General features: G+C 42.6%; 1 protein-coding gene across 3 annotated transcripts in view; it reads left to right on the top strand.

Moving 5' to 3' along the window:
- LOC130282029 (ciliary-associated calcium-binding coiled-coil protein 1-like) overlaps positions 1–24,271 on the top strand; it is a 194,590-nt gene that overhangs the window by 130,119 nt on the left and 40,200 nt on the right. For all 3 annotated transcript variants that reach the window (XM_056529863.1, XM_056529864.1, XM_056529865.1), the window contains exon 6: positions 22,875–23,003. In XM_056529863.1, the coding sequence (XP_056385838.1) occupies positions 22,875–23,003 (129 nt within the window). The remainder of the gene's footprint in view (positions 1–22,874; positions 23,004–24,271) is intronic.

Below are 24,271 nucleotides of genomic sequence, written 5' to 3'. Positions count from 1 at the left end.
CATGTGGATTTCTAGATTTATTAAAGCATCCAGCAGACTCAGGCCTAAGACTCTAAATCTCTAAACACAGTTCTGGTGGCTCTTCCTCTGGATCCCTTTGAGCCTCTGGATTTTATCTCTGAAAAATTTTTGACTCTCAAAACTATATTCTTAAATGCCATCACTACAGCTAGAAGAGTAGGTGAGATTCAGGCTCTTTCTTTCCGGGAGCCTTGTATCAGAATTTTGGATGACAAATTATTTTTAAGCTTGATCCTAACTTTCTACCCAAGGTTGTGTCTACCTTTCATAGGTCACAAGATATTGTGGTTCCATCCTACTGTTCTAATGCAAAAAATGACCTAGAAAAATCATATAGTCTTCTGGATGTTAGAAGAGCTGTTCTCCTTTACATTGAAAGAACTAGTCAGTGGAGGAAGGATGATAATCTGTTTATTCAGTTTGCTGGCCCTAATAGAGGTAAAAAAAAAAAAAAAAAAAAAAGCCTCTAGAAATTCTATAGCCAGATGAATTAAGACCACAATTTCAGAAGCTTATGTGGCCAGAAGTAAAGCCCCGCCTATTCAATTGAAAGCCCATTCTACCAGAGCAATTTCCTCATCATGGGCAGAGAGAGGGGGAGCTTCTGTAGAACAGATTTGCAAAGCTGCCACTTGGAAAAACCTTCATACTTTTTCCAGACATTATAGAGTTCACGTTTTGTCTTCTGAGGATATGGCCTTTGGATGTAAAGTTCTCAGTGCTATAGTCCCTCCCTAATAAATTCTTTGGTATTTCTCATGGGTGCTGTCGTGGAGATGTGGTGGGTAATGGTGAACTATATTCACCGATAATTCCTTTTCTGGAAGTCTCCACGACAGCACTCATATATTTCACCCTTTGTTTTTGTTTTTATTGTGGTGTTTTAGTGCATGTTTTTCCTTTTCCTTCCGTGTTCTTTATAAATACACTGGTGTGGAGAGGAAGGGGTGGGGAACTCTTTGTGTTTTTTCCTGTCCCAATCAGGAGGAGGAGGTAATCTCATGGGTGCTGTCATGGAGACTTCCAGAAAAGGAATTATCAGTGAGTATAATTCACCATTATTTCTCCCCACACCGCCGCAAGTTGTGGTTCCCTCTAGTTCATCACAAATCAGTCCCACCTGAGGACAGGATATGAGGATGGGACATAAGGACGGGATATGAGGTCGGGATATGAGGATGGGATATGAGGATGAGGACAGGATATGGGGTCAGGATATGAGGATGGGATATGAGGTTGAGATAGGAGGACGGTATAGGAGGATGGCATATGAGGATGGGATAGGAGGACAGGATATAAGGTTGGGACATAAGGACGGGATATGAGGACGGGATATGAAGACAGGATATGAGGTCGGGGTATGAGGATGGGATATTAGGACAGCATATGAGGTCGGGGTATGTGGACGGGATTTAAATAGTGCACACCCATTACGTGTTACATATTAAAATAATGAAAATATGCAGAAAAACACATAAAATGCATTATTATGATAATTCAATAATACTAAAAACAAGAGCAACTAGTGTGAACTAAAGAAAAGAACCCAGTTCATTCCGACCATTCAGCCCAAGGGCTCTAAGTGCTTCGGCCCTGATAATCCAACGCTCCTCTGCGCATGCTAGGCTTTCATGTCTATCACCACCTCTTTTGGGGCACATAACCATTTCTATTTCTGCGAATTTTAATAGACTCACATCTCCTCTATGGACCAACTGCATGAGGGTTACAAATCTCTGTGCTCCTATACCTGTCCTTACGGACCTGAGATGTTCCTTGATGCGCACATGAAGCTTTCGCTGCGTTCTACCTATATAGTAGAATCCACAAGGACATATCATGCAATACACTACAAACGTGCTCTGACAAGTGATCAATTGTCTGTTGTTGATCCTACAAGCACCAAAGGGTAAGAGTATCACCTGTTAGATTTTTGTTACAGATGGAACAATTTCTACATTTCATATTACCAACTGGGGTTATGTTTTTTAACCAATGTTGTTTTTTGTCCTAGACATGCCTTTCATGTATAGTTTTTAAAACATTGCCAATGCTTCTACTGCATCTGAAATTGATTATAGGACTAGAGATATCAACTCCTTTTAAATCTTGTACCTGTTGTACAATGTACCAATTCTTTTGCAGTACTCCATTGATAATGTGATTCATCGGGGTCTTGGCAAACGAGAATAAAACCTTGCTTACTTTATTAGTCTGACTATCCATTATCTTTCTGTTCTTTCTGTTTCCAGACAGTAGGGTAGACCTATCAATCTGGTTAGCCTTCTCAAAAGCCTGATCAATAATTTTTCTGGGGTACCCTCAATCTATCCATCAGATTCTTAGCTTGCTCCAGGAAAACATCATGATCGTTGTTGATCCATTTAAGGTGAATAAATTGGCCATACGGTACACTATGTTTGATACAATAGGGGTGTAAACTGTCAAAATGTAACAGAGCATTTTTGGCCATGGGTTTCCTGAATCCAGATGTCATCAGTCTCCCATTCTCTACATGTATTTTAATATCCAGGAATTACAATGACTGATCACCAAAATGATAGGTGAAGATCATGTTGACTGTGTTGATGGAATTAAGCTCAGTGACAAAATCACAGAATTCTTGTTGTGTACCATCCCATACTACGAAGATGTCGTCCACAAATGTGTTTGATAAAGCGATTAGTGGATGAAAATATAATACATATAATAAGAAAATATATAATTACGCTCAATGATAGAAATAAATAAATTAGTGTACGTGCACGAGATGGGAGTGCCCATTGCTGTATTTTTGCTTTTAACACTCTCCGTTGTATGTGAAGATATTGTTTGTCAAAATAAGAGAAAGAGCCTTGCAAACAAAATTTACAAATCCTGGGGAGTTATCTGTACTCCCCAGTACCTCTCGGATCGCCTGTATACCCGCATCATAAGGGATGCGGGTATACAGGCTCTCCACATCAATTGAGGCAAGATGGTACTGATCCTGCCAGCAAAAATCTTCAAGGGTATCAATAGGTTGGCATTTCTTTCAATAAGGGGGATAATAGCCAGTCCAAATAAACGGACAGTGCCTCGGTCATTGAGCCAATCCCCTCCACAATGGGGCGGCCAGGGAGCTGTCTCAGTGACTTATGCACTTTAGGGAGAATATACCAGTGAGGGTATTTAGGACTATCTGGGAGGAGTCTTAGTGCCATCTTCTCAGAGATGATTCCCTTATCTGCATGTTTCTTTAGAAAAACATGCAGTCTTTCTTTGATTATTGAAGTTGGGTTAGAAGATAGTTTCTCATATACCATGAGGTTCCCTAGTTGGTTTTGAACTTCTGTGTTATCATTTTTTTTGTACCATACCACTACCCCTCCCCCCTTGTCAGCTTTTGAGACAATGATCTCCTCATGGACAGCGAGCCATTCTAATGCTCGTTCTTCAGCCCTAGAAATATTGGGAATGGGTTTGGGGTAGATAATGGCTTTGTTATCCTTTAACACTGCTTTATAAAATACATCAATGGAACTCCCTGGTACTATTGGTGGATTAAATTTAGATCTATTACCTCCGATAAAAGGTGTAGTCTCATCACTCTCATCTGACACACAGGCGCTCACCTCCCCACCTCCTACATCCCCCCTCTAAATTAGCTAATATTCAGGTGAATTGTACATCTTCAGATGTGAAGTCTTTCACTATTGAAAATCCTAATGGACCAATATGACAGGGAACATCACCTTCAATAACAGATCTAAAATTGCTGGCATTTTTATTGGGTGTTGTATTTGCAAAAAAAATAAATACATTTAGGATTAAGCTTGCGGACTCCCCTATAGAGGTCAATCTCAAATTGGGTTTTGTCAAATCCATCACACAGTCTGAAGTTAAGACCTCTATTCAGGACACGAAGACATTCTTCTGATAGAGGAATAGATGTGAGGTTTAACACTTACGAGGGTGCAGGGACCGATCCCATGACACTGACTCCCTCCCTAGAATCATCAGAAAGCAAAGTGTCTGACTCCGTGGTAAGAAAATCTGACTGTATAATTTTCCTTTTTCGATGGTATGGTTGTCGCCTTTTATTTTTCTCCAAGTCCCGGTCCTATTATGCTGGGATAGTTTTCCCCAGTTAAAGATCATATCCAATTCAAAATGCTTTTTGTCCCTCAAAAATTTAGCTTTTTTAGTTTCCTTGATGACTGTTTGTAGGGTAGAAGTTTTTTCTCCAGGTTCTGGGAGAACTCAGTGTATTGTGATTCAGATAGCCTTGTGCGAAGCTCATGTTTTGCTTTACATAAATCAACTGTAATTACTTCATTGTCCTTTTGACTTTTTTTTTGACTCTAGGAATAGTTGTTGTAATTTCAAAGAATGTTGTAAATGCACCTCATTCCAGAAGGAAATGAACTCAGGGTCATCTTTAAATTGTGAGGGAGATTTGTATACCCTCAGACCTCTTGGTGTACGTTCATATTCTGCATACGCTTTTAATAAATTAATTGTCCAATCCAAGCTTAATCTTAAAAATTTTTTTGCAAATACAAAACCCAATAAAAATGCAATGTTAGATCTGTTATTGAAGCTGATGTTCCCTGTCATATTGGTCCATTAGGATGTTCAATAGTGAAAGACTTCACGTCTGAAGACGTACAATTCATCCGAATATTAGCTCATTTAGAGGGGGATGTAGGAAGTGGGTAGGCGAACGCCGGTGTGTCTGATGAGAGTGATAAAACTACACCTTTTAATGGAGGTAAAATATCTAAATTTAATCCACCATTAGTACCAGTGAGTCCCAATAATGTATTTTATAAATCAGTGTTAAAGGATACCAAAGCCATTATCTACCCCAAACCCGTTCCCAATATTTCTAGGGCTGAAGAACGAGCATTAGAATGGCTCGCTGTCCATGAGGAGAACATTGTCTCAAAAGCTGACAAGGGGGGAGGGGTAGTGGTATGGTACAAAAAAGATTATAACACAGAAGTTGAAAACCAACTAGGGAACCTCATGGTATATGAGAAACTATCTTCTAACCCTACTTCAAAAATCAAAGAAAGACTGCACGTTTTTCTAAAGAAATATGCTTATGAGGGAATCATCTCTGAGAAGATGGCACTAAGACTCCTCCCAGATAGTCCTAAATACCCTCACTGGTATTTTCTCCCTAAATTGCATAAGTCGCTGAGCCAGCCCCCTGGCCGCCCCATTGTGGAAGGGATTGGCTCAGTGACCGATGCACTGTCCGGTTATTTGGACTGGCTATTATCCCCCTTATTGAAAGAAATGTCTACCTATTTGAGAGACACGTGTGATCTTATTGATACCCTTGAAGATTTCTGCTGGCAGAATCAGTACCATCTTGCCTCAATTGATGGGGAGAGCCTGTATACCCGAATCCCTCATGAGGTACTGGGGAGTACAGATAACTCCCCTGGATTTGTCAATTTTGTTTGCGAGGCTCTTTCTCTTATTTTGACAAACAATGCCTTCACATACAACGGGGAGTGGTACAAGCAAAAATACGGCACGGCAATGCGTACTCCTATCTCGTGCACATACGCTAATTTATTTATTTCTATCTTTGAGCGTAATTATATTTTTTCATCCACTAATCGCTTTATCAAACACATTAAGTTGTTTACGAGATTCGTGGACGACATCTTCGTAGTATGGGATGATACATAACAAGAATTCTGTGATTTTGTCACAGAGCTTAATTCTATCAACACAGTCAACATGACTTTCACCTATCATTTTGGTGATCAGTCATTGGAATTCCTGGATATTAAAATCCATGTAGAGAATGGGAGACTGATGACATCTGGATTCAGGAAACCCACGGCCAAAAATGCTCTGTTACATTTTGACAGTTCACACCCCTATTGTGTCAAACGTAGTGTACCGTATGGCCAATTTATTCGCCTTAAATGGATCAACAACGATCATAATGTTTTCCTGGAGCAAGCTAAGAACCTGATGGATAGATTAGCTGAAAGAGGGTACCCCAGAAAAAATTTTGATCAGGCTTTTGAGAAGACTAACCAGATTGATAGGTCTTTCCTAGTGTCTAGAAACAGAAAGATAATGGATAGTCAGACTAATAAAGAAAGCAAGGTTGTATTCTCGTTTGCCAACACCCCGATGAATCACATTATCAATGGAATACTGCGAAAGAATGGGTACATTGTACAACAGGAACAAGATTTAAAAGGAGTTGATATCTCTAGTCCTATAATCAATTTCAGACGCAGTAGAACCATTGGCAATGTTTTAAAAACTAAACATGAAAGGCATGTCCAGGACAAAAAACAACATTGGTTAAAAAACATAGCCCCAGTTGGTAATATGAAATGTAGAAATTGTTCCATCTGTAACAAAAATCTAACAGGTGATACTCTTACCCTCGGTGCTTGTAGGATCAACATCAGACAATTGATCACTTGTCAGAGCACGTATTGCATGCTATGTCCTTGTGGATTCTACTATATAGGTAGAACGAAGCAAAAGCTTCATGTGCGCATCAATGAACATTTCAGGTCCGTAAGGACAGGTATAGGAGCACAGAGATTTGTAACCCACATGCAGTTGGTCCATAGAGGAGATTTGAGTCTATTAAAATTTTCAGGAATAGAAAGGGTTATGTACCCCGAAAGAGGTGGGGATAGACATGAAATCCTATCATGCGCAGAGGAACACTTAGGGCTGAATGATCGGAATGAACTGGGTTCCATTCTTTAGTTCACACTAGTTGCTCTTGTTTTTAGTATTATTGAATTAAAATAATAATGCATTTTTATGTGTTTTCTATATATTTTCATTATTTTAAAATGTAACACGTAATGGGTGTGCACTATTTAAATGCTACACCGAGCAACAGGAAGCTGTCACCAGGAACCTGAGGAAATGTCAGGGACCTGAGGCGTAGTAGTCCATGTGTGAAGCTCCTGCTGCATCAGCTCTGCTGGGATGATGAGATGCTGATTTGTTTGGATGTAATCCGTGAATAAATCTACACAGCAAATCCACCAGGTGTGTGCTCTGTTCCTTTCTCTTTCTATGCATTAAAATCTAAATATGGCCCTGTCCACATATACATTGCTTCTCAACCTTTATTTATGCGACAGGCCGTACTTGTACAAGAGATAGACAGAGTTGACAAGTGGATAAGGAGCCATTGGGGGAAAGGGAGCAATTGCAGTGCCTTCACGTTTATTTTTACAGCTAATCGGATACTGCCTGAGCAGATGATAATGCTGTTATACACAGCTATATATACAGTGGGGCAAAAAAGTATTTAGTCAGCCACCAATTGTGCAAGTTCTCCCAATTAAAAAGATGAGAGAGGCCTGTAATTTTCATCATAGGTATACCTCAACTATGAGAGACAAAATGAGAAAAAGAATTCCATAAAATCACATTGTCTGATTTTTAAAGAATTTATTTGCAAATTATGGTGGAAAATAAGTATTTGGTCACCTACAAACAAGCAAGATTTCTGGCTCTCACAGACCTGTTACTTCTTCTTTAAGAGTCTCCTCTGTCCTCCACTCCTTACCTGTATTAATGGCACCTGTTTGAACTTGATATCAGTATAAAAGACACCTGTCCACAACCTCAAACAGTCACACTCCAAACTCTACTATGGTCAAGACCAAAGAGCTGTCCCAGGACACCAGAAACAAAATTGTAGACCTGCACAAGGCTGGGAAGACTGAATCTGCAATAGGCAAGCAGCTTGGTGTGAAGTTATCAAATGTGGGAGCAATTATTAGAAAATGGAAGACATACAGTCATGGCCTTAAATGTTGGCACCCCTGAAGTTTTTCTAGAAAATGAAGTTTTTCTCTCAGAAAATGATTGCAGTAACACGTTTTGCTATTCACAGGTTTATTCCCTTTGTGTGTATTGGTACTAACTAACTAACTATTTGACTTCCCCACACACACACACAGCTGATTTGGAACAACCATCATCATTAGCTTCACTCTATTGGATTTTCATTTTAGACTAGTTGTATAATCCTTAACATTTTGTTGCTTGACAAGTCTTTTGTTAGAACCATGTTTCCTTTTTATTTGCAGGAAGATCTATAAGCACATTGTTTACCTGCAGATTTATCTGCATTTTTAATCTTATGTCTGTGTTTGTTGTGCAGACTACTCAGAATTTTAATCTAATGCTGATGTTTGTAGTAAACATACAGATTACCCAACTTCATATAAAGAAGTATACGCCATAAAAAATAAATAAATATATATATATATATATATATATATATATATATTAGGGATCAACCGATATCGTTTTTTTAGGGCCGATACCGATAATCGGTGGAGGTTAGGGCTGATAGCCGATAATTTATACCGATATTCCGGTATAAGTTATCGGCTATTTATCGCCCCGTGACACAGCTTCAGATCATTGATTTAAAGCGGGCGCTTTAAATCAATGCACTGCAGGGGCTTTTGCGGTGCCATAGGCTGCCGCCGCCGCCACCACCCGCTTCTCTCCCCCTACCTGTTAGGGTGGTCCGGGCCATCCTTCCTTCCTGTAGTGTCCAGGGGCGTTCCGGGTGAAGGGTGAACCGGTCCGGGCTGTCCTTCTTCTCCGGCGGTCATCTTCTCCACTCCGGGCAGGCTCCGGCCTAGTACGCTGCATAGACGCCGCTGCGCAGTGACGCCCGTGCGCAGCGACGCACCTGATGTCGCGGCGTAGCGGCGTCTATGCAGCTACTAGGCCGGAGCCTGCCCGGAGTGGAGAAGATGACCGCCGGAGAAGAAGGACAGCCCGGACCGATTCACCCTGAACGCCCCCGGACACTACAGGAACGATGGATGGCCTGGACAACCCCCATTATGGTTAATTTTAATTTTTTTTATTAACTCGGAGGGTGGGGGAGGGGCCCGACCGGTACAGCAGTATGGGCAAAAATCCATACCGGTATACTGCCCAGCACTACGGTGGGGGGTGCGACGCGGTGCGGTGGGCCCGGGGGGGGGGCGTTCGTGGTGGGGCGGGGCAGGGGGGGGGCGGTCGCGGTGCGGTGGGGGTGGTGCGGGGGGCGGGGCATTATCGGCAAGGTAATTGCCGATACCGATAATGCCCAAAATCGTGATTATCGGCCGATAATATCGGCCATACCGATAATCGGTCGATCCCTAATATATATATATATATATATATATATATATATATATATATCTTTATTTGAGGTAGGTTTTATGATGCCAGAATGTTGGAATATTCTGTATGTGTTCTGTGTTTGCAGCAAATAAAAAATAAACAACAGAGATTATAACATACATGCTTAGCAAACAGGAGTACATATTATTGGTTACATCATAGCTAGTAACTATAGGTTGAAAGATTATCTATACAACAACTTTCATGCCAAACGCAAGAGATTAATGTCTTACCCTATAAATGGAATTTATTATTTTTATTTACAGTTTTTTTCCTTTTATTTCACTTATAAATATTATACAATAATATATGCATTATAATATAAAATATACAATACATATGAAATGTATTTTTCTTTACTGTTTACGTTTTATTTTTATACTTTTATTACCGGCAGAGGGAGTATTTGTTGAACACATTACTAAGAGCTTCATGATGCTGATTGCAGATCATGCTAGTATAATCATAAATTTTAATCATAAAATAGGCATAGAGAAGCCCTGAAAATCTCTGCATAGTGGAACCCCCAAATAAGTAATACTGTGACTGAGAAAGAATACCATCCTCTCAGCTAAATAGAATTCTGTTAAGTAAACAGTCCGCTCAATGTTTTTTGAAATATGATCTAAAAGGAATTTCTTAAGAAAATATTTCCAGTATTAACATATTAAAAGCTGTAATAAATAGCTGTTCTTGATCTTTTCCACAATATCATTACATTTGTGTGTGAATAAAAGGTTATTGGTTACGATATTGTTATTTTTCACAATGAGTAAAGATAGGCTGTTTGAGAGACAATTATATCTTTAGGCTATTACAAATGTTTGTTTGCACTGAGAAAAAAGATCACAGTCTTTTTTTAATACTACAGATTTATGTAGGGGTGATAGAGGGCAGTTGTATGGATTACAGAAGTAATGTGAAGTGTTTTAAAACAGAGAGATTGTCTCATAACAGACCCAGATTGTAAAACCTTCAGGCAAAGTGATGGATAATTAAAATGTCTGACCCTTGTAGCCCATGTGGTAAATATAAGGAATTTGGTAATGAAATTCCCCGTTGCCATTTCAGATTTTCTTGTAGTAAAATAGGAAAGTAAGTGACTGAAGAAGGTAAATTCACACTTATTTAAAGTCTATATATATTATGTAATCTTTCATAAATCATTACTAAATTCGGTTCAAATTTGTGATATTGAAGTTTGTATCTTTATGATCAATAAGTCATATAACACTTAAATTAATTTATTACTTTACAAATTATCAATAAAATGTGAGCAGATATACCGATTTTAAAGACAAATTGTAAATTGTAATTATCTGAAGACATAAAAGAGTTCTTTCTACATTGTTGGCTTGTATTTGGACCTTCAAGTTCAAGATTCCCAGAACAAAGAGATTTGAGCTTGATACAGCAATGCAGCACTGACATAGTAATACACAACCTTGCCACTGTTTGTTGTCCTTTTTGTCTTGTAAATAACATGCAGTTTTCCTGCCATTTTTCAGGTTTATAGAAAAGTGTATAGAAAAAGTGCCCACAAAAACACCATAGAGCATGTTGTGTAGTGTGTGTAGAGTGAAGTACACTCAAAAAACACAAAACTATAGACACTAAAAAGTAAACAACAAATGTGCATTATTTGTAGTGCATTTTTTTTGTTTCATTTTAGACTCCCATGAGACATCTGGCCAGAGAAAAACTCTTTTAAACAAAATTGTTGTGTTTGAAACCACTATTTAAATTCAATACAAGAATAAATATCTAGTTGTGTGACCTGTTGCACAGAGAGATTAAATGGTCACCGTTGTTTTAACAATATTTGCATAGCTCAGTAGTACAAGTGACAATAGGAAACTTTGTAATATCTGTTTTTAGAGAATAAAAATGTCTCCTCTTTTTAAGCTTCTCTCCCCCACTTTAATTTGCTTTGTTAAAGGGGTACTCCACTGGAAAACAATATTTATTTTAAATCAACTGGTGCCAGAAAATTAAACAGATTTGTTAATTATTTCTATTAAACATCTTAATCCTTCCAGTACTTATCATCTGCTGTATACTCCAGAGGAAGTTCTTTTCTTTTTGAATCCAAACAAGAACAGACAACAATAAGTGCACTCACCACATAATTCTGCTACATCTGGATGTTTTATTCAAAGTCCATCAGACCGAACAGTGCAGGGAGAGAAGGAGGTGAACTGAGGCTGCGGTCCTGTCTCGCGCTACATGCACTTCATAAGGCCTTAGAAATGAATGGACTTTGAATAAAACATCCAGATGTAGCAGCATTACATGGTGAGGGCACTTATTGTTCTCTGTTCTTGTTTGGATTCATTGGACTGTATTTTCATTTCTAAATAATCTGCACCACCATTAGCTGCCTTGGCTGTTATGCTGTGGGAGTGTGTCAATCGGTAAGACATCCAGCAGGTGTGCGCATCAGCAGTGCCAGACTGCCTTTCTTTTCTATACACCGAATCTTTTCTTTTTGAATTTCCTTTCTGTCTGACCACAATTGTCTCTGCTGACACCCCTGTCCATGTCAGGAACTGTCCAGAGTAGGAGCAAATCCCCATAGCAAACCTCTCCTGCTATGGACAATTCCTGACATGGACAGAGGTTTCAGCAGAGAGGACTGTAGTCAGACAGAAAGGAAATTAAAAAAGAAAAGAACATCCCCTGGAGCATACAGCAACTGATGAGTACTGGAAGGATTAAGATTTTTAAATAGAAGTAATTCATAAATTTTTTTAACTTTCTGGCACCAGTTAATAAAAAAAAAATGTTTTCCAGCAGAGTACCCCTTTAAATTTCCTCTGACCACAGTGCTCTCTGCTGACACCTCTGTCCATTTTAGGTTGGGTACCACAGGGGTCAGTCTTCGGTCCTATTCTATTTAATATATTCATTAATGACCTTGTAGAGGGGTTGAATAGTAAAGTAGCAATCTTTGCAAATGTTATTAAACTCTGTAAAGTGGTCAACACAATAGAGGACAGTGCACTGTTACAAATGGATCTGGATAGGTTGGAGGTTTGGGCTGGGTAGTGGCAGATGAGGTTCAACACTGATAAATGTAAGGTTATGCATATGGGGAAGAAAAATCCGGGCTGGGATTATGAATTAAATGGGAGCACACTTGGGACGACTGACATGTAAAAGGACTTAGGAGTCTTAGTTAACAATAAATTTAGCTGTAGTGACCAGTGTCAGGCAGCTGCTGCCAAGGCAAATATAATCATGGGGTGCATCAATAGGGGTATAGATGCCCATGACAAGGAAATAATTCTGCCACTGTACAAAGCACTAGTCAGACCACACATAGAATACGATGTACAGTACTGGGCACCAGTGTGCAAGAAAGATATAGTGGAGCTGGAGAGGGTTCAAAGACAGGCAACTGGGGTAATACAGAAATGGGAGGACTACAGTACCCTGAAAGATTATTAGAATTGGGGTTATTTAGTTTAGAAAAAAGAAGGCTATGTATAAATATATCAGGGGACCTTACAGAGATCTCCCATGATCTATTTATACACAAAACTGTATTCAAAACAAGGGGGCATCCTTTACGTCTTGAGGAAAAAAGGTTTCTGCACCAGCACAGACAAGGATTCTTTTCTGTAAGAGCAGTGAGACTATGGAACTCTCTGCCAGAGGAGGTGGTCATGGTGAACTCTGTAAAAGAGTTCAAAAGGGGACTGGATGCATTTGTGGATAGTAATAACATTGCTGGTTATAGATACTCGTAGATTTATTGGGACAGAACGTTGATTCGGGGATTTATTCTGACTTCCATATTTGGAGTTGGGAAGGAATTTTTACCTCTAGTATGAGGGTTTTTTCCTTCCTCTGGATCAATTCAGTAGGGATTCATTAGGGATAATCGTTGAACTTGATGGACTCTGATCTTTTTTAACCTTATGAACTATGTTGCTATGTTTCTGGCATCAGTTTATTAAAAAAATGTTATCCAGCAGAGTACCCCTTTAAAAAGAAAAGTAGTAGTATACAGCAACTGATAAATACTGGAAGGATTATGATTTTTATATAGAATGAATTTACAAATCTTTCATGTAGAAGGAGAATGAAGCAGTCGGCAACTCACCAATCCTCGATTCAGCAAAGTTCTTTATTGCACATATTCACAGACAGGGTTGCCCAGGGAGAAGACAAGAATGATGGGAAATGTGGGGGGAATACCACTGAGAGACGACAACGTTGTTTCACACTACATAGTGCTTCAACTGGCCAGTTGAAGCACTATGTAGTGCGAAACAAAGTTGTCATTTCTCTGTGGTATCCCCCCCCCCCCCACATTTGCCATCATTCTTGTCTTCTCCCTGGGTAACCCTGTCTGTGAGTATGTGCAATAAAGAACTTTGCTGAACCGAGGATTGGTGAGTTGCCGACTGCTTCATTCTCCTTCTACATGAATTGTTTGGATATATCTATTCATCAGTCTGAGCACCACACACGCCTCACTGCCATATCCGCTATTGAGCTATATAGTCCTGAGGATCAGAAGTAAGCTGTGCCAAATTGCTCTGTCTTTCTTTCATGAATTTACAAATCTATTTAACTTTCTGGCACCAGTTGATTTAAAATAAAATAAAAATGTTTTCCAGCTGAGTACTCCTTTAAAACAACTCAATACCGTCCTGTGTTTACAAGATGGAATTACAGCTCAGAGAGGAATCTGTTACATGCTGCCCATACAAGTTTAGGCTTAATTGCATAATTTATCATTTAGGTTGCATAATACTGCTCCTTTAAAATACTGCTCCGGCAAAAACTAACTTAAGTAGCTGATCGTGTGGGGGTCCTGTCGCGTGGGCATTGAGTAGTGCATGTCATTTACCGGTATGACATTTATTTCTATGGGAGTGCCGATAATGCCTTAGAGCTGTACCTGGGTCTTTTCAGTGCTTCCAAAGAAATTAATGGAGCGTGTGCCAGCTGCATCACATGCTCATCACTGACCGCCTATTCCGGTCCCTGTGATTGTAGGGGGCCCCAGCGTTCAGACCTTCCGCCATCAGCTACTTATCCCCGATCCTGTGGATAGGGGATAAGTTAATTTTCGAAATGCCATATACAAATGTCATATAATGGCCAGAAATAGTGCTATTCCTCATGTGCACACACTGGACCTATAATCCTAAAAAGTTACTTGAAATGACAGGTCCTCTTAAATGTTTGCCCAAAAATTTGGCCACATTTAGTGAATGAGGATGTGCCATGAGTTCAACAAATTTTAGTACATATGGGATTTTCTAAATCTAAATCTGTTGTGTCAGAAAAATTTGCAGAGATTTTAGAGTTTGCTACAGATTTCTAAATCTCATGTAGTTCATTTGTCTTTTGGTACAGATTTGGTCCCACCAGATCTATACATGGTGTTGCAGTTGAAAACGCCAGTTGGTAAATAATATTGAAGCAGGTCATCAAACATAAATTCCCAAAATATTGAAGCAATAATGTAACTTATAGGAAGTTTGATTAAACACAAAAGATTACAAGACATCTTTTGACTTTCATAGCACGTTGCCTTCTCCTTATTGCGTAATAAAATCTAGTTGTTTGTTGCTTCTCTGAAATTGCAGTGTTTTCAGACAAAACTAAGAGGCAACATAACCTGGCTGCTAGCAACAAGTTTAAATGAAATAGCAGCTTTTCAGTGTTTTTCTATAGACTGATGTTGTAGCTATTAAAGTACATATTGTATTGTGGAAGAGGACAAAGGGCACAGTCAAGGATCAAAAGAACTCTGCAGAGACACAATAAATCACAGAATCAAGTTGAATCTTTGTTTTTCGTACTGGGTGTTTTTTCGTGCCTTATAAGACAAAATGTTCTTTTTGTTTCTCTTAGATACTGGTGCTGTTCTAAAAGAAAATTAAGATGTTCGCAAATTCTCAGGGCAACAATTATTTTCAATGTATTTCTACAGGAAAATGCAATTAATGTAACTGATTTGGTACATTATGTTCTTGTGTGAAAGCAATCATTACCATACTTCCTATTTAAACTGAGAATATTTCCTTTACTAAAATAGTTGTGTTTTAAAAATTAGATTCAGGTTTAATGGATTTTTAACAGATATAGCTTTCAGAAAATCATGAAAATATATATTATTTTTTTTTGTAATTCAAAACATTTCAGTGCAAGATCTGCATAATGAATTCATGCTTTTCTTATGTTCCCATGGATATCTTGAACAGGGCTCTGGACCCCCCTTCCTCTTCTTTAGTATGTACGCATTGTGCATTTTTTTTCAAACTAGTGCACAACAGTCACACATATATGATCTAGATTTGCCATTCCATTCAATATATCATTTTTTATATCTTTTATTGTGACACAAACAGTAAGGAGAACAAAAAAGCTGACATTTGTAGGATGCATAACAACAATGCATGCATAACTGTCACGATGCCGGCTGGCAGGTAGTGGATCCTCTGTGCCAGAGAGGGATTGGCGTGGACCGTGCTAGAGGATCGGTTCTAAGTCACTACTGGTTTTCACCAGAGCCCGCCGCAAAGCGGGATGGTCTTGCTGCGGCGGTAGTGACCAGGTCGTATCCCCTAGCAACGGCTCAACCTCTCTGGCTGCTGAAGATAGGCGCGGTACAAGGGAGTAGACAGAAGCAAGGTCGGACGTAGCAGAAGGTCGGGGCAGGCAGCAAGGATCGTAGTCAGGGGCAACGGCAGGAGGTCTGGAACACAGGCTAGGAACACACAAGGAAACGCTTTCACTGGCACTAAGGCAACAAGATCCGGCGAGGGAGTGAAGGGGAAGTGAGGTGATATAGGGAAGTGCACAGGTGTAAACACTAATTGGAACCACTGCGCCAATCAGCGGCGCAGTGGCCCTTTAAATCGCAAAGACCCGGCGCGCGCGCGCCCTAGGGAGCGGGGCCGCGCGCGCCGGGACAGAACTGACGGAGAGCGAGTCAGGTACGGGAGCCGGGGTGCGCATCGCGAGCGGGCGCTACCCGCATCGCGAATCGCATCCCGGCCAGAGGCGGTATCGCAGCGCCCCGGGTCCGTGGAACCGACCGGAGCGCTGCAGTGAGAGGAGTGTAGCGAGCGCTCCGGGGAGGAGCGGGGACCCGGAGCGCTCGGCGTAACAGTACCCCCCCCTTGGGTCTCCCCCTCTTCTTGGAGCCTGAGAACCTGAGGACCAGACTTTTGTCCAGGATATTGTCCTCAGGTTCCCAGGACCTCTCTTCTGGACCACAACCCTCCCAATCCACTAAAAAGAAGGTTTTCCCTCTGACCTTTTTAGATGCTAAAATTTCTTTGACGGAGAAGATGTCCGAGGAGCCGGAGACAGGAGTGGGGGGAACAGATTTGGGAGAGAAACGGTTAATGATAAGTGGTTTAAGAAGAGAAACATGAAAGGCATTAGGAATACGAAGAGAAGGAGGAAGAAGAAGTTTGTAAGAGACAGGATTAATCTGGCGCAAAATCTTGAAAGGACCAAGATAGCGTGGTCCCAACTTATAGCTAGGGACACGGAAGCGGACATATTTGGCGGAGAGCCATACCTTGTCTCCAGGGGAAAAAATGGGAGGAGCTCTTCTTTTCTTATCCGCGAATCTCTTCATGCGTGAAGAAGCCTGTAAGAGAGAATTTTGGGTCTCTCTCCATATGATGGAGAGATCACGAGAAATTTCATCCACAGCGGGCAGACCAGAGGGCAAGGGGGTAGGGAGGGGGGGAAGAGGGTGACGGCCGTACACCACGAAAAACGGGGATTTGGAGGAAGATTCAGAGATTCTGAAATTATACGAGAATTCGGCCCAAGGTAGAAGATCTGCCCAGTCATCCTGGCGGGAGGAAACAAAATGTCGTAAATAGTCACCCAAGATCTGGTTAATTCTTTCTACTTGTCCATTGGATTGAGGATGGTATGCAGAAGAAAAATTTAATTTAATCTTGAGTTGTTTACAGAGAGCCCTCCAGAATTTAGACACAAATTGGACGCCTCTATCCGAGACGATCTGCGTAGGCAACCCGTGAAGACGAAAAATGTGTACAAAAAATTGTTTAGCCAACTGAGGCGCTGAAGGAAGACCAGGAAGAGGGATGAAATGTGCCATTTTGGAGAATCGATCAACGACCACCCAAATAACAGTGTTGCCATGGGATGGGGGTAAGTCAGTAATAAAATCCATACCAATCAGAGACCAAGGTTGTTCGGGAACAGGCAGAGGAAGAAGAAAACCAGCGGGCTTCTGGCGAGGAGTCTTATCCCGGGCACAGATAGTGCAGGCTCGCACAAAGTCCACCACATCAGTCTCTAGAGTCGGCCACCAATAGAAGCGAGAGATGAGTTGCACAGATTTCTTGATGCCCGCATGACCTGCGAGATGGGAGGAGTGACCCCATTTGAGGATTCCGAGGCGTTGGCGTGGAGAAACAAAGGTCTTTCCTGGTGGAGTTTGCCTGATGGAGGCTGGAGAAGTGGAAATCAGGCAGTCAGGAGGAATGATGTGTTGAGGAGAGAGTTCAATTTCAGAAGCATCTGAGGAACGAGAGAGAGCATCGGCCCTAATGTTCTTATCAGCAGGCCGAAAGTGAATTTCAAAATTAAATCGGGCAAAGAACAGAGACCACCTGACCTGACGAGGATTCAGCCGTTGGGCAGACTCGAGGTATGAGAGGTTCTTGTGATCGGTGTAAATAATAACTGGAAATCTTGATCCCTCCAGCAGATGCCTCCATTCCTCAAGTGCTAATTTAATGGCTAGAAGCTCTCGATCCCCGATGGAGTAGTTCCTCTCCGCCGGAGAGAAGGTCCTAGAAAAAAACCCACAAGTAACAGCATGCCCGGAAGAGTTTTTTTGTAGAAGGACAGCTCCAGCTCCCACTGAGGAGGCATCAACCTCCAATAGGAAGGGTTTAGATGGGTCAGGTCTGGAGAGCACGGGAGCCGAAGAGAAGGCGGACTTGAGTCGTTTAAAGGCGTCTTCCGCTTGAGGAGGCCAAGACTTGGGATCGGCATTTTTTTTGGTTAAAGCCACAATAGGAGCCACAATGGTAGAAAAATGTGGAATAAATTGCCTGTAATAATTGGCGAACCCCAAAAAACGTTGGATGGCACGGAGTCCGGAGGGGCGTGGCCAATCTAAGACGGCAGAGAGTTTATCTGGATCCATTTGTAGTCCCTGGCCAGAGACCAAGTATCCTAGAAAAGGAAGAGATTGGCATTCAAACAGACATTTCTCAATTTTAGCATAGAGTTGATTGTCACGAAGTCTCTGAAGAACCATACGGACATGCTGGCGGTGTTCTTCTAGATTGGCCGAAAAAATTAGGATATCATCAAGATATACAACAACACAGGAGTATAATAGATCACGAAAAATTTCATTAACAAAGTCTTGGAAGACAGCAGGGGCGTTGCACAGGCCAAAGGGCATGACCAGATACTCAAAGTGTCCATCTCTGGTGTTAAATGCTGTTTTCCACTCATCCCCCTCTCTGATGCGGATGAGGTTATAGGCGCCTCTTAAGTCCAATTTAGTAAAGATGTGGGCACCTTGGAGGCGATCAAAGAGTTCAGAGATGAGGGGTAAGGGGTAGCGGTTCTTAACCGTGATTTTATTAAGTCCGCGGTAGTCAATGCAAGGACGTAGAGAGCCATCTTTTTTGGACACAAAGAAAAATCCGGCTCCGGCAGGAGAGGAGGATTTACGGATAAAGCCCTTTTTTAGATTCTCCTGGACGTATTCAGACATGGCAAGAGTCTCTGGGGCAGAGAGAGGATAAATTCTGCCCCGGGGTGGAGTAGTGCCCGGGAGGAGGTCGATAGGACAATCATAAGGCCTGTGAGGAGGTAGAGTCTCCGCTTGTTTTTTGCAGAAAACATCCGCGAAGTCCATATAGGCCTTAGGGAGACCGGTTACTGGAGGAAGCACAGAGTTACGGCAAGGGTTACTGGGAACCGGTTTTAGACAGTCCTTGGAACAAGAGGGCCCCCAACTCTTGATCTCCCCAGTGGACCAATCCAGGGTTGGGGAATGAAGTTGAAGCCAGGGAAGTCCAAGGAGAATTTCCGAGGTGCAATTGGGGAGGACCAAAAGTTCAATCCTCTCGTGATGAGATCCGATGCTCATTAGAAGGGGCTCCGTGCGGAAACGTATGGAACAGTCCAATCTTTCATTGTTTATACAATTGATGTAAAGGGGTCTGGTGAGACTGGTCACTGGGATGTTGAACCTGTTGACGAGAGAGGCCAAAATAAAATTTCCTGCAGATCCAGAGTCTAAGAAGGCCACAGAAGAGAAGGAGAAGGCAGAGGCAGACATCCGCACAGGCACAGTAAGACGTGGAGAAGCAGAGTGGACATCAAGGATTGTCTCACCTTTGTGCGGAGTCAGGGTACGTCTTTCCAGGCGGGGAGGGCGGATAGGACAATCCCTCAGGAAGTGTTCGGTACTAGCACAGTACAGGCAGAGGTTCTCCATGCGGCGTCGTGTCCTCTCTTGAGATGTCAGGCGAGACCGGTCGACCTGCATAGCCTCCACGGCGGGAGGCACAGGAACAGATTGCAGGGAACCAGAGGAGAGAGGAGCCGAGGAGAAGAAACGCCTCGTGCGAACAGAGTCCATATCTTGGCGGAGCTCCTGACGCCTTTCGGAAAAACGCATGTCAATGCGAGTGGCTAGGTGAATAAGTTCATGAAGATTAGCAGGCATTTCTCGTGCGGCCAGAACATCTTTAATGTTGCTGGATAGGCCTTTTTTAAAGGTCGCGCAGAGGGCCTCATTGTTCCAGGATAATTCAGAAGCAAGAGTACGGAATTGTACGGCATACTCGCCAACGGAAGAATTACCCTGGACCAGGTTCAACAGGGCAGTCTCAGCAGAAGAGGCTCGGGCAGGTTCCTCAAAGACACTTCGAATTTCCGAGAAGAAGGAGTGTACAGAGGCAGTGACGGGGTCATTGCGGTCCCAGAGCGGTGTGGCCCAAGCCAGGGCTTTTCCAGACAGCAGGCTGACTACGAAAGCCACCTTAGACCTTTCAGTGGGGAACTGGTCCGACATCATCTCCAAGTGTAATGAACATTGGGAAAGGAAGCCACGGCAAAGCTTAGAGTCCCCATCAAATTTATCCGGCAAGGATAGTCGTAGTCCAGAAGCGGCCACTCGCTGCGGAGGAGGTACAGGAGCTGGCGGAGGAGATGGTTGCTGGAGCTGTGGTAGTAACTGTTGTAGCATAACAGTCAGTTGAGACAGCTGTTGGCCTTGTTGCGCAATCTGTTGTGACTGCTGGGCGACCACCGTGGTGAGGTCAGCGACAACTGGCAGAGGAACTTCAGCGGGATCCATGGCCGGATCTACTGTCACGATGCCGGCTGGCAGGTAGTGGATCCTCTGTGCCAGAGAGGGATTGGCGTGGACCGTGCTAGAGGATCGGTTCTAAGTCACTACTGGTTTTCACCAGAGCCCGCCGCAAAGCGGGATGGTCTTGCTGCGGCGGTAGTGACCAGGTCGTATCCCCTAGCAACGGCTCAACCTCTCTGGCTGCTGAAGATAGGCGCGGTACAAGGGAGTAGACAGAAGCAAGGTCGGACGTAGCAGAAGGTCGGGGCAGGCAGCAAGGATCGTAGTCAGGGGCAACGGCAGGAGGTCTGGAACACAGGCTAGGAACACACAAGGAAACGCTTTCACTGGCACTAAGGCAACAAGATCCGGCGAGGGAGTGAAGGGGAAGTGAGGTGATATAGGGAAGTGCACAGGTGTAAACACTAATTGGAACCACTGCGCCAATCAGCGGCGCAGTGGCCCTTTAAATCGCAAAGACCCGGCGCGCGCGCGCCCTAGGGAGCGGGGCCGCGCGCGCCGGGACAGAACTGACGGAGAGCGAGTCAGGTACGGGAGCCGGGGTGCGCATCGCGAGCGGGCGCTACCCGCATCGCGAATCGCATCCCGGCCAGAGGCGGTATCGCAGCGCCCCGGGTCCGTGGAACCGACCGGAGCGCTGCAGTGAGAGGAGTGTAGCGAGCGCTCCGGGGAGGAGCGGGGACCCGGAGCGCTCGGCGTAACAATAACATGTATATGTAGCCCTATAAAACACACTTATATGCTTCACTTTCCTAGGCTGCTTTCTGACTTGCTGCTTGGTGACTGATATCGAGTCACTTGTAAGCAATGAATCAACAACCAGTCATATGTAAGGTTATGTAAATATAAAGCGATGATGCCAAGTGTTTCTCAATCGCGGTCTTTCACAGGTGATTCAATTATGGTCAGTGAATCAGGCATCACCACAGTTATATCACCTGTGAAAGACCAAGGAAATCCTGAAAACATGACCTGTTGGGGGCACTTGCGGACCGCGCTGGAAAAACACTGCCCTAAAGGATCCATTGTACAATAAGTCTATCTGTTAATGTTGGATCCTATTGAGTCATTGGGGGACATTTATCATTGGCTTTATACCACTTCAATGTTCTAAATTCCCTGCAAATTTTACGCAATTGCATTTTTTGTGCAATTTTTTTGCGCAATTTTGGGTAAAACATCTTTCAAAGTTGTCTATTGTTTGGTGCACCGTACACCATTTTTTGCAGTGGAACTGTATTTATTATGCAAACCTACACCACCTAATAGGACATGTACAAAAGTGTCAGATGCCAGAGCACAAAGCTTAAAGGGGTATTCCAGGCAAGGATAGGGGATAAGATGTCTGATCCCGGGAGGCCCACCGCTGGGACCCCCCCGTGATCTCCCTGCAGCAGGCCGCATTCTATGTGTAGCTGCGTCTGCAGTTTCGGAAACCGCCAGGCTTCCGAGATGGGGAAGTGACACCACGCCCCCTCCATTCATGTCTATGGGAGGGGGCGTTGCGGCCTTTATGCCCCCTCTAATAGAAATGAATGGAGGGGGCGTGGCGTGACGTCATGTCCCTGTCTCGGAAGCCCGGCAGTTTCCAAAACTGCAGACGCAGCTACGCATAGAATGCGGGCTGCTGCAGGGAGATCACGGGGGGTCCCAGCGGTGGGCCCCCCGCGATCAGACTTCTTATCCCCTATCCTTTCGATAGGGGATAAGATGTTTTTGCCCAGAATACCCCCTTTAAACTAATCTCTGCATTTCACTGGTTTCTATAATTGAGCAAAATGTATCAAGTCCTTTGCGCCTTTTTGGTAAATTTTGAACAACTGTGCAAACAAATCACCAAGCAAACAGGGGTAACATCTTTACTACCTTACACCAACATTGATAAATGTCCCCAAATTATGTGTACTGTTGGGTTCCATTTAGGTGCCTATGATTATGTAGCAAAAGTAGTCCTGTGTAGTAATGTATTTTTGTATTCAAAATGGGGGAAACCTCAATAGAATGCAACACAACTAACAAAGTGTAACATTCTCTTCCTGTTTTAAATTTAATTTCTAATTTTTAGAGATAGATTACCTTGAATGACAGGAGGGTCTATAGATGGCTGCTTTTGTCAGGCATATGCTATCATATTATTATGCATACTCTGTTATCAGTCACTACAACTCTTGATGATCACTGCCAAACAAAAGAGAATGTAGGTGATAAGCAAGTGTTGCTATGTTAGGTGGAGTACCGGAACAGCAGCTAAAGGAATACCTAATGTATTAAAGCAAATTACAGTTTGTTATGTCTGTGTCTTATTCTGCAGCAAGAAGTAGAGGTTGTTAAACCAGTAGAAGCACCTTTCCCATTACCTCTTGAAGAAGGCATACCTTATGAAATGTATGCAAGATTCCGAGCACCACCAGTTCCAGGGGAAGACATAGAAACAGTAGAGGTATGTTTTATTTATGTTGCCTAGTTGTCTGTTTTCAAATAGTTGTGGGAAACCCCCTTCTATGACTTCCTGATATTCTTATATGAAGTTTCCCTTCCCTATTTATGTATACTTTTAGAATATCAGACCTTGCCGGACCTGGGGTTTCTTGAGGGCACCCTTTATTTAAAGAAGAAAAGAACCAGTACAGAGTAAATTTTAGGGTAGGGTCATGTGCTGTAATTTGCTGCATATTTGCTGCTGCGGATTTTCCTACCCATTTTCCAAGTCAATAGGTAACAAAATCAGCTGCAGAAAATGCGCAACAAAATACGGCTTGTGTGACCCTACTCTTAGAGAGGTTTTTACACAATATTAAATCATGGCATATCTCTAGGACTGCTTGGGTTCCCACTGATCCTTAGAATGAAGGCTAAGCACTGTGGTACTTTTAGGGTACGTTCACAAGAGCGGATCCCCAGCGTGTATTATGCTAAGGATCCGCCGCTGAAGGACCACTGTATGCTGCCTTTACAGGTGCCTGCTCGGAGCGGCAATACACCACTGGAACAGGGGGAGCGGTCGTGATGTGTGCGAGTACACCGTGCATGCGCAGCAACTTGCACATCGCTTCAGTGTGTCTGCTTGTAGCAGCGTATTGCCGCTCCAAGCAGGCACCTGTAAAGGCAGCATACAGTGGTCCTTCAACGGCCGATCTGCAGCGTAATATGCACTGGGGATCCGCTCATGTGAACATACCCTTACAGTGTTTCCTCGCACAGTAACTTTCCCTCTGTGCAGAGAACTGCAACATACAGTAACACATTTTACTTTAAGAAGCGTTGGGTTCAGTTCTCTGCAGAGGAACACCTAGCAAATGCCATAAAATTTATAGGAATTCCCATTTATTAATTGTTATTCTTTGTTATTATTATTTAATATGTGGGACTTATCATCAATGAGGCCTTATTTTTGAATCAGCTTACAAAAAGTGGAAAGTGATCAGATCCAAACTAAGCGCCAATGGGATTGTACAAGATCATTAGAGCTCATTGCTTTCTACAGCCTGGTATCGCCTTTGTTGTTTGTGCTCAATAAATGGTTATAGCCATCTTTAACATTTATGGCATATCCACAAGACTCACTATGAATTGCTGATAGTCTTAGGGTCACATGAATCCTGTTCCATTATTAAGGCCATGAACTCTGGAGAACATGAATTCCAGGGTTTTAACCCCTTAAGGACTCAGGGTTTTTCCGTTTTTGCACTTTCGTTTTTTCCTCCTTAC

This window comes from Hyla sarda, chromosome 7 (genome assembly GCF_029499605.1).
Source record: "Hyla sarda isolate aHylSar1 chromosome 7, aHylSar1.hap1, whole genome shotgun sequence".
In the NCBI taxonomy this organism is placed as follows: Eukaryota; Metazoa; Chordata; class Amphibia; order Anura; family Hylidae; genus Hyla; species Hyla sarda.
The sequence above is the reverse complement of the archived record's forward strand: the minus strand, read 5'-3'. Positions and strand labels throughout refer to the sequence as shown.